The sequence below is a fragment of the Glandiceps talaboti genome, chromosome 22 (genome assembly GCF_964340395.1).
Source record: "Glandiceps talaboti chromosome 22, keGlaTala1.1, whole genome shotgun sequence".
NCBI lineage: Eukaryota > Metazoa > Hemichordata > Enteropneusta > Spengelidae > Glandiceps > Glandiceps talaboti.
The window spans coordinates 1222304-1235000 of record NC_135570.1 but is presented as its reverse complement, the minus strand read 5'-3'; the positions used below and the strand labels follow the sequence as shown (position 1 = coordinate 1235000).

At 34.8% G+C, this 12697-nt stretch overlaps 1 protein-coding gene across 1 annotated transcript in view; it reads right to left on the bottom strand.

Moving 5' to 3' along the window:
- LOC144452181 (sphingomyelin synthase-related protein 1-like) overlaps positions 1–6504 on the bottom strand; it is a 12793-nt gene extending 6289 nt beyond the window's left edge. Inside the window, exons 1-3 of the mRNA XM_078143223.1 lie at positions 6408–6504; positions 1376–1741; positions 489–606 (exon numbers count right to left, since the gene is read on the bottom strand). Coding sequence (XP_077999349.1) covers positions 489–606; positions 1376–1680 — 423 coding nt within the window. The 5' untranslated portion in view covers positions 1681–1741; positions 6408–6504. The remainder of the gene's footprint in view (positions 1–488; positions 607–1375; positions 1742–6407) is intronic.
- Between the last annotated feature and the right edge of the window lie 6193 nt (positions 6505–12697).

The following is a 12697-nucleotide window of genomic DNA, read 5'->3' as shown; positions in this document are numbered from 1 at the left end:
CCATTGGGCATTGCATACCCTGTATCTGGGAATGACAGTTTTCCTCAGGCCTATTGGTCATCCCTACACCGTCTGTTTCCCTTGGGTATTGCATACCCTGTATCTGGGAAACAATGTGTTGTGGTAACCCACCTTGTCCGGTCCAATACTATACATCGTATGGTTTCACCTTTTTTGTTTGCCGCATTACATCGGGACATAGATGGTGAGGGTACTTAAAAATGTACAATTTAGGAGGGGGTACTTGCAAAAATGTGAGGGTGCGAGGAATAGTATATCAAAAAATATGTAAATAAATAAAAATATATCTGAAAAAAGACAAATGAAAACACTCAAAATACACGTATTTGGTTGAATTTCGTCGATTATGGTTAATCTTTGTGCCAAGACGTTTTAATGCAATCATGTTAATTAGCACAAAATCCTCATAGTTCACAGTTCTGCCTTCAAATTAAACGAGAAAAATCCCTGAATTTTGCTTAACGTACCTTTGCAGCACATGTGAATACGTCCTGGGTCGAAGGTAGGGATGTTACAAGCATAGTTAAATTCCTCCATACGTATAGCATTATGATTGAACTAATGTACCTCTGCATTAGCACGAGTCTGTTGAAGGGATGGAATTAAAGTCAATGATAAGTACATATTATATTTATCAAATCCTCAGCAGATGTAGATAGATAGTTATTCTGGGTTCTTGTTTTCAACACATTTGTGTTCTACAACTTGTTAAAGCATGAATAATTGCCTCTAGCTAGATCAACCACATTTTTTTTCAATAAACCAGTAAATTAGTTCTACATCTTTCACGATTGTTTAAAAATGGCTATGACGCTAGTCTCCATAGCAACAATTCTTTTCTTTGACACGAATTTGAAAATTATCAACAGCCTTGAACGGCTAATTTCTATATGAATGGTCTGTTACACATCTACGGGCCGCGCCTCGCCTGGTCAGTGATCGGCCAGCGCTCGTAGCTGGTCGCACCCGATTACCTTAATGAAGTGACTTTTATGAATTGTACTTAGCTATAAATGACGTCATTAAATGACGTCATTCTTCTATTATCAATCTTCATTGGGTAGTTTTTACCATAGAAGTATAATATTGTTTTCAGTGATGCAATAACGTTTATTATCAATATTATTATATCATATTGATAATATAACAATGGTATCCAATGACATCATATTTACCAGAAAAATGACGTCACATTCCAGTTAAATCTGGGTTTTTTCTCTTAACAAACTAATAGCAGGTGAAAGTTTGACAGATACAACCGTATGTGATATTGATAAAATAAAATCAGTATATATGTATATTTTTGTATACGAAACTTACATAACTTTCAGTTGAACATAAAACATGAAGTTACCTGTATCTATGGAGTACCAAGGTCATAATGATTGTAGCTGTCAATATATATAACGCCAAAGCTGACACATAATTGGCTTGAGCAATTGGCGTGAGGTTATCCAGGATGAAGTCTGGTAATGGAGGATGATCTGAAGTCAGTGGATTACGGTCGTTAACTATAACCGCTACCCATGCAGTAGTCGACATCACTAACACAAAAGCGAACAAACTTAGTATGGTTTTTCTTATGGAATGCATGCCACTGTGACAATTTTTGGTCGTTATCACACTTGGTGTCTGATTGTCTCCTAATCCAGGCAACATTTTGGTACTGTTTCATCTGGAACACTGGCTTGATGTATTGAAAATTATCAATATTGATATCCTTGGGATTTCAGTGAGAAAAAGGAAAAATAAAAACTAGTTATGATAGATGTTGAGTATATGCATATGGTGGCTCAGGTTTGGTTAGTTATGTTTACAATAGTGTCTATATGAGTATGACAATATTGTCTATAGGGGTATGACAAAAGTGGCTATAGGGGAATGACTTTTCTAATTTATGACAGTCCGAGATAGTCTCTAGGTACCTTGTCAAATGTAGGTGGAACTGAGAATTGAGTAAAATTCCAACAATGTTATACTGATAAATTTCAGTGCTCCTATACTTCCCTACAAAGTCAGAGGGTTATTGTTATTACTCGATCATGAGTGACTGTTGGAATGTTATCCACTGGATACTTATATTGTAATTTCAATTTCATTATGACATAACCATGCTGGTAGTTGTGGTTGGACCATACGCTGTATGTAGTTTGCATGTAAAAACATCTACGTAAGGTTAAAGGTTAAACCTACACTATATGTACCTAGGTTATTAGCACACAACCAATTGTCTATCCAATGGAAACTGCACATGTTACATCGAGGTATATTTAATATATGGGTTGTACAGTAATAAGCTGAAACTGTTATTTGTTAGGGGCACTGATTTTTGGGTGCGGACCTAAAAATCAATTTGATTGGATTTATTGCACCGTACACTATCTGCAACTACACATAGGTGGTTGAATAATGTGCAGAGTGTATGGCATTATGAGTAAGTTAGCATATCTAAAATGCTGCTTTAAAAGTCATATCAGGTTCCCCTTTGTATAATTGTCTCCATAATAGCTATCATAAATAGACGAATACCGTTTTACAAATCTGATAACGGACATATAATATGTAGTTACTGAAACGTGCTTAAAAGCAGCTCTCCTTGTTTGGTTACATGGCTATGCAGATGTACGTTTGTTAGGTGAAGGAGTATCCTAGTAGTCAGATACGAATGTGATGGAGTTGTTAAAACGTCATATTTGTACTTCATGGAACTGACAACTAAACTACTATGGATAAAATTATATAATTAATATTCTGAAAGGTTTTCCGCGAAGAAACAAAGCGCATGTATGATTTAAACTTGGTCTGGTTATGTCAAATTAGAATGTTATGATTCCATAAAGAATTCCTAGCCATTGAATAAAGCAAGACGTTTCCTAACCACTACTATACAACATCGGTAAACTTTGGACTGTTTCACCCCTGTGGAACGTGACGTTTCTAACCACGATCAAAATCTGATGTGTGAAATACGGCTTGACTGCTTTATTGACCTCTATTTAAACTATTGCCTTCGAACATTGTCATTTGTTTGTCATTCTTCTATTTCTCAATTTCACATTTTTAAAAATGTATTTGCATTCAGGGGTACAAACAGAGCCAGTAAAAGTAAAATCGATTTCGTTGGATGAGAACTTAAATGGCCATCCCACCCCAAAGTAAAAGAATTTAATTTTTTAGTCCATATTCAACTATTAATATCGCCCCTTAAGGAGAAAGGCTTATTTCAATAAGGGCATGTCTCCGTTGCTGAGTCACAGACAATGAGCTGACGACTGATCATTGGTTGCTAGCAGGTCGGCTATACACCGCCGACCGATTTTCATTGTCGAATTTAATTCATATGCTAATAGTGGCATTAAATAAACTCCGTTCTATTCCTGGGTCTTGTTAGAAGTCTGACCACTATTTTATTCAATACAGATCAATCGATCACGCAATCAAGCAATTAAGTCATTTATAAAAAGCGCCAGTATCCAATACTAAGTAAAGTTCAGAGGTGCTGAACAATTACGTATACATGTTGAAAGCTCTGCTGAAAAGAGATGTTTTAAGGTTCTTCTTAAAAGAGCAACTTATGGGTCATTGACCTATTTCCAGTGACAATGTGTTCCAGAGGCGTTGTGCTGCACGCGAAAAGATACACCCACCAAATGACATGAGTCTATACTTGAATCGAATTTAAACGTATAATTTATAGTCGTCGAAAACAAAATCAAAGCTGGTGTTTTGCCATGGTCAATTCGTAGGAAATACTATTAAAATGTCCGATTAAATCAAATGCAATCCTGGTTAGACGAGGTATACTTGTAATGGTTACTTTACGTTTGAATTAGAGACGAGTGTATACCAAATGGCTGAAGAATAATTTTATAAATGTTGAGGCTGTGCTCTAATGTCACCTCGACTGACCTTCAGTGTTTCTACGCCATCACATACATACACGGAGATTGCCTAATATATACGTATATGTATAGTGAATAGACAGAGCTTGCCTAATATATACCTATCTGTATAGTGGATAGACAGAGCTTGCCTAATATATACCTGTATGTATTGTGGATAGACAGAGCTTGCCTAATATATACCTGTATGTATTGTGGATAGACAGAGCTTGCCTAATATATACCTGTATGTATAGTGGATAGACAGAGCTTGCCTAATATATACCTGTATGTATAGTGGATAGACAGAGCTTGCCTAATATATACCTTTATGTATAGTGAATAGACAGACCTTTCCTAATATATACCTATATGTATAGTGCATAGACAGAGCTTGCCTAATGTATACCTATATGTATAGTGAATAGACAGAGCTTGTCTAATATATAACTATATGTATAGTGAATAGACAGAGCTTGCCTAAAATATACTTAAATGTAAAGTGAATTGTCTTAAAGCAACGTATGCCAATATATCTGTCAATAATAAATTCATTAGTTGACCACATGATACATACAAACACATATCCCATCAAACAGCAATAGAATGGTGCGACAGGTGTTTGGTCACAAGTCATCACGTGTCACTATCGTATGATTTTACGTCATAAAAAACACCTATATATGGGGTTATTATTTCATTAAAGCAGAGGTCCAAGTATTTTAAACATTATTTGGAGTCGATTGACACGAAAAATAAAGAAAGGATCGTTATTTTACTATGAGTACAGTCATGGCTGCTACTAATTTACCTTCAATTTTTGAAGCTCATTCACTTGACGATGCACCACCGACACGTTCGTAAAATACACATGTCCTTTGGTTCGGTTGCCATCTCATCCCATTTCATCCCATCCTATCCCATCCCATCCCATCCTATCCCATCCCATCCCATCCCATCCCATCCCATCCTATCCCATCCTATCCTGTCCTATCCAATCAAATTCGGCCAAGTGAGACATAGCCGATGAAGTGAGCAAAAATACACTTGTGGAAAAGTACTACAAGCAAAGGTCTTTGGATGTACATGTACACACTACAAATTTGTTCCTCATGTTCGAGAGTTAATCTTCACTTTCACCAGTGCAGTGTAATGCTCGATATGGTATGATAGTGATGGTGTTGTTGTTGTTGTTGTTGTTGTTGTTGTTGTTGTCGTCGTCGTCGTCGTCGTTGTTGTTGTTGTTGTTGTTGTTGTTATTATTATTATTATTATTATTATTATTATTATTATTATTATTATTACTATTATATTGATAGCTTAATCACATGTCAAGTAAATAAACAATTCAGGTGTATATCGTATTATACTGACTAAGACATACTGTAACATTCTTTCACAACTGTCAACAAACGACTTCTGATAAATATTACTCTTTCACTTCTGAGTCCTGAGGCCGAAGCCAGAGGAGATGTGGTGACCTCAAAGTTATATATGACAAAATGAAATAATGAATGAGCTACCCGATTTTACGGTAGGCGTTATATGTCAATAAAGCGAACTATTTTCGCCAAAGTCATATGACATACTGACATATGATAGACGTTTTGTCATCAATGTGTACACCTGCCAGTGTTATATGCAAACACTAATTGAAGTATATTAATGTCGGGATTTCATGTCGTTGTGACTTATGTAACTATATAACATTGTAACATTGTAACTTTATAACTATATAACTATACCTATAACTACATACATACATACATACATACATACATACACACACACAAACACACACACACACACATACATACATACATACATACATACATACATACATACATACATACATACATACATACATACATACATACATACACACATACATACATACATACATACACACACACACACACACACACACACACAGGGTATTTGGTAAGGTTGACGTGTTAGTTCATGCTAACGCGCAATATGCTACGTCATTCGTGATCGAATGTTTCATATTTCATTGACATCATATGAACCATGTACATATACCTTTGTTATCTTGTCGCTTTCTGTAAATATGGTATATCATGTTATATTGTTTAAAATTCTCAAGATTAAAATTGGGTTTCAGTCATTGTTTACTTGATTGGCATGGTAATTTACCATCGTATACAACTTACAAGACCTCTCTCCATCCCAACCCAAACCCAACATCTTCTATCTTTACATATCGTTCATGTTAATTACACCTGTTTACTATCTACCGCTGGATATTTCGTATATCCTGTACATATATTTTCCCTTTTGTCATGTTTTCTGTGAGGGTAGCTATTCGTAGTATCGATCCACGTTTACACATAGACAAATCCAAGATGGAGGAAAGTCATTGACTCTTGAGTTGACTACACCCTAGTGAAAGTAACCAATGTCGCGGCGTGTTATACTATATACAAGCTAGTTACTGGATAACTTAACTATTGGTATTTTCAAAAAAAAACCTGAAGTACATACCTCAATATAACACCTACATACAAGTTTCGAATGTCAATGAATAATTTCCCATTTTGACCGTCTGCATCACACGATATATGTGTGACCTTAAATGACACTTATTCAGTGGAGAAAAGATGTTTGGTACATGTCATGACATGACACGGTATATCTATGGTTCTCATTGGACATAGATTTCTATACATACAGGTTATGTATAGAAGTAGTGTGAGTGAAGTATAGAAGTGTACAGTTGAATCAAAAACACTTAGATCGAACTGATAGGAATTATAAATTTTATAAGACAATAAAGAATTGAACTTATATCGAGATTTTAAACAAGGGAAAGAACTGCTCTATCTATAGGCGATAATAGGAAACACTACAATGAGTCTATAAGTAAACAAATAGATAAACTTGTCAAACAATACCTTATTGAAGCAATTGAAAACAGAAAAGACTTTGTTAAAACTAATATAGAATAGTTCAGTGGTTAGATTTTCTGACAACTAACATTTGAAGCATACATTTTTTTTTAATTTTCGTTTTATCAATATTCTTACCTCACTTTGGTTTATTTTGTTGTTTGTTGCTGTATATGTTTTTAATTCGTTTTTTTAGTAGTGTATGTATTTTAAATTTTTCTTAGTGTTGCTCCTAACAATCTTAGTGAGCCCCTGATACAAAAGGGATGCAATAAATAAACGAATAAATAAATAAGAACCGTTGAGTCTGATTTATCTCACAAGATCTATGGTTTATTTGTATAGTACAGCATCCATGTTTGACAGTCGTTGTTTTAAAAAGCAGCAATCTGGTTACCATGGCAATGGCAGTGAAAGTATTTGTGCTACATTTGGTGTTATCGGTATCAGTCAAACTTAAAACTTGAATACAATTCAGGATTGCAAACCAAGTTCAAAGGCATGGATGGCCAAGTTGTGGTCACAATAAAGCGTAACTTTGTATAATATAGTGTAGTCACGGTAAACAAAGATATCATTTCTCGCCAATACTAATTTTGACCCCAGATCGACGTGTCACACATTACAAAATATCTATTCAGTTACTTGATAGTGTTGTAACCAGACTCAACAATGTGAAAGGCCCGTCGAGACAGCCTGAGGTCACTTGAAACACTATGTTATGCGGTCAAGGTCAAACGTAGATTAAAACAACGACGGATGAATTCATAGACTCAAAATACAAGAATATGGACATGTATTTCGAAAAGAAAAGCAAAACATGTAATGAAATCGTAATTCACTTCTTTAATACCATACAAATGAATTCGTTGTGTGTGTGTGTGTCAGACAGCATGTGTCAATACCACAAATAATATTCGCTATGTGTGTCAGACAGCATGCAGCATACATAAAGTGGGACATTCTATTCTGTGGGCGGGAGCACGTACGTCAGCTTCATTCTGCGAACTTCGGCAAATGTTTGGACTCGGAGTGATATGTGATGCACACACCCAAACTAATATACATGTAACATCGATCCGACAACAATAAAAGCAGATTGCCCAAGCTATCGCTCTTACCACAAGTACAACCATAACAGTCCATCACCAACATACACAGTGTGCCATGGCGGTGGGTGGGTGGGTTAGGGGTGTTGAACAGACTCATAACTGTTTGTTTTCTGGGGGAGGGGGAGGGGCTGTTCGATCCACTCAAATTGTCAATACAATGCAATACAATACAATACAATACAATACAATACAATACAATACAATACAATACAATACAATACAATACAATACAATACAATACAATACAATACAATACAATACAATACAATAAAGAAATTGAAAATGACCAGCCAATATTTACGTTCTGAAACGTTCTGATACATGACGTATGTTGGTGTGCACGTCATTACTCCAAATAAATACTGGTTGTAGCTAATAATAGAACAGTTGAAGGTTACACTTGTTTCATATGTTACGTTCACTCATTTAGATTTGATGTTCAATTGTAAAATGAGTCATTTTTATCCATTTGTTTGTGATAATTGTGTCTTACTTTGGATTCGTTATCATTTTATTACACTAGACATAATTCAAACTAACATTTGACTGTCATGAACGCTTGCTTTCCTACACATTGCCAACTACTTCCCGTTGTTAACTACTCATGCAATTTTAATAAATATTAATGATTTATTGTACCATCCTATCGTGACCCAGAGGTCAAATTGAAATGGTGTACACAGCTTAAAAAGAAACACTTTACGTGCACATTAAATATACATTGATAAAAAAACAACAATAAAAATATCTCATTCACAAGTGTTTACACACGGACATCAAGCCATTGTACCCAGCGTATTACAACACCATCACCTACTACTCGTATATGGTTAATTCAGAAAGTACTGTGGCAAAAATGAGACAAATTTCAGCAACTGGGGTTAAAAGGGCATTGTAATATATTAGCTAATGTGTCAAAGTTAACCTGTTAAAAAACATTATGGCAAGTTAGAAACACGACCATGTGGGCTTACAACAATATCACAGTACACTGCACACGATTATGTTTATATCAATGTCAAACAATCGTGCAGTGTTTTATTTGCCGACCGTTTCTACTCCAAAGTCATACCGCGGTTTATAGTACACATGGTAGGTTTCGATATATTCAGCTATTACAGCTGTTGCCATAGCAACAAATGGAATAAACTGGACCATCTGCAGTGTATTGATACGATTGAAATAATCATGCAGGTATAAAAATTGATGATAGATATATCTCAGATAGTTATACTTGGTTTTTCAGCGAGGCCTCGACTTCATGAATATCATTATAATACCAGGATATTTAAATAAAGGACCAACGGAAATGATATGAAATAAAGAAGTGCAAAAATCGATGAAAGCTTCATCATACAGTTTAAGACTGGTTACCCCTTTAGAACAACATACAATAACTTAACATATCATTTTATATTTGATGTACACAGGCTATAACGCACAAGCACTTCAAACTTGTTTTTGAGCATTTCATCGGTCTTGGTCGACAAATGTAATTAGAGTGATCAACAACTCTGAGGTCTACTCTCTGGGTGTGCTGTATATATAGAGTGTAGACAATAGAAATACCATCACTATTGTCTGTGTCGGTGGGTTGGTGTTGTATGTGTGGAGGTGTTGGTTGTTATTGTGTGAGTTATATATATATATATATATATATATATATATATATATATATATATATATATATATATATATATATATATATATATATATATATATATATATATATATATGTATATGTATATAAAATAAAAAATCTATGAGGGTAATTAATGTAATTATAATATATAAGATAACACTAACAATGGACTCATGCACAATTTCTCTTCTTCCACTTTAGATTGAGAAACAGATATGTTTGAACAAATCACTAGTCCTTCTAAAGTGTCTGACTGGATGCGACAGAATGATCCAAATTTACTGGAGGTGTTGAGTAACCAGGGGTGTAAAAAGGTTAGCTTCAATATATGTAAATTCAAGCGTAAAATTACTTGATAGTTATGTACATCCATGGATGTATTAGTATCCATGGTACATCTAACTCACCTTCCGTGGTGATGTCACTTTAGATTGCTACACAGACAAGGAAGACATTTCTTCCCTGTCTGTGATTAGTGGAATGTCGTGTTTTCCTACATTGGCGTTATGTGACGGATTGTCACTTAACAATGAACTGTATTCAATATAAATCAATGTTCCAATTATAACCGTCACCTGTACTACTACAGGACTGTAACAGCCTTGCTGTTGTTAGCTTTTACAATATATTGAAACCTGAATCCTTTTCAGTAGTCCACATTTCAATGCTGTGATATTCACTATAAGTGTAATACTCGTATGACACAAGGGTAAAAAACTGACGTCACTAATAACCATCACTATTGCTCCTCTATGTACAAATCAAATATACAAAATAATCATGAGAGACAGTCAAACCCTTATAATAAAAGTGAAGTGTTATTCAGTGAAAATTTGAATATTTCATTGATGTGGGACTATTGTTGATGAAATGTATGTATTATGGTAAACATATTACATTGTGTAGTAGTTGCTGTCGGGACGTGTTAAAGCGAGGATGTTATAAAATAAGATAATTGCTACCAGATGCTATTAATGTTAACGTGTTTCAACAGGTCGTCGCAATTTCCAAATTGATTAAAAATGTTGCACGTATATCGCCCGCTATTGCGGTAATTGCGGACTGCATTAGTCTATCAACGTTTCGTTTAATCTGAAGTCGAACAAAAATTTGAATCGTTTAGGAAAATTGATGTTAAACATTAGATGTGAAATCGACGTTAAATGTCAAATATTCAAATCGACATACAAAGTTGAAAATGTGTATTACATAGATTTATTTCACTTATAGTGCTGTGTTTTGGACATTACAGCGTCCCATATTTCATTGTTATGGATTCCTAGCTTGGAATCCTGTAAAATGTTATGTGTACGCAGAATGATGTCTCCCATAGATGCGTTGGTTTTCATTATCATAACCTTGCAATAGATTACCCCAATGCTGTTCTCAGCGACGCATAATTTTTTAGCAGTCAACTCTGGTCAACAGGCTGAATTCTACTGTAATTACAATTGTAAGAGTTCCTTTAATTCGCACAATTTTATTCTGTTATAACTAGTATTTCATTGATATAGACAGCGAACTTGTTGTCATTTTAGACACAGACAAGGGCAAGGCACTCTGTGTGTTTTTAGATGATGCGCATGCGCGTTTTGATGTGACCTTTACATGTGACGTGTACTAATAAGCCGATGCTCACTTCACTTTCTGCGAATACATGTCATTTGTCAGCCAGCAGCTGTGATCAATCAATTCATACAGACGCATATGTCATGTGTATGTATGTATGTATGTATGTATGTATGTATGTATGTATGTATGTATGTATGTATGTATGTATGTATGTATGTATGTATGCATGTGTGTATGTATGTATGTATGTATGTATGTATGTATGTATGTATGTATGTATGTATGCATGTGTGTGTGTATGTGTGTGTATGTATGTATGTATGTATGTATGCATGTGTGTGTGTATGTATGTATGTATGTATGTATGTATATATGTATGTATGTATGTATGTGTGTGTGTGTATGTATGTATGTATGTATGTATGTATGTATGTATGTATGTATGTATGCATGTGTGTGTGTATGTGTGTGTATGTATGTGTATGTGTGTGTTATCAATATGAAAATTAAATGAGTTATTTTTTAAATCTCTATGACTGAATTTGCTAAAAATAAATTTGATAGGAGGCGGGATGGGAGGAGACGGGGAGGTGGTGGAGTTATGGGGAAATGAAGTATCGTTAGATATATGACGATGACTTGGAATTACAAAGAACCATTGATCACAATAACTTGGATGAGTTTATAAGCTATTGTGACAATATTATGTATCTAGTCATGTCTAATAATTGTATATGAATACAGTAATACACGTACAGCTGACGTCATTAATATCATGATTTTATTGTAATTAATCATTGCCATCACATTCTTTATTTACTTTTCTATGTGGCAGCCATAAATCATTGAACACAAAATTATTATATGAACGAAACTATGTTTACTGTGTGTTTGTGTGCATTTGCTAGTGTAGTTTGTGTGCCACGGTACGTGTGTCACGGTGTGTGTATCACTGTGTGTATGTGTCACGGTGTGTGTATGTGTATGCATGTGTGTGTGTCACGGTGTGTGTTACTATCTTGTTAAATATCTAATATTTCAGAATATGAATTTGTAAGATATTAAACACAGAGAATACATATATAATATATAATTGAGATTTTGACAGTAAATATACATTGAAAACACAAGTGTTCGTCGAACATGAAATTGGGTGATTTAATGGGGGCGGGGGGAGGACCTAGAAACAAGGGGCCAAGGGTCATGTCAAAGGTTATCAGTAAGAGCATTGCATTTATTTATTTGTTATTGGAAGGGTACTCTCAGCAGAGCCAATAATAGTAACAGATACTGACAGAATACTTTGGCATGGCTTATAAATGACTTGAAAAGGACTTATATTCCCGAAAATCAAAGCTATAATTTGTTCGAAAAATGTGGCTGATACTCGACGTAGATGTTATCGATATTACAGCATAACATATTAACACTATTAACAGGTTGATATAACCTTTGTTGCCGCTTGCGCGCTAGTGTAATGTGACGTTATACACTGTCATGCGAACAGATACACATACACAAAAAACGTACTGACAGACGAGAAAGTTACTGGCAGACAAC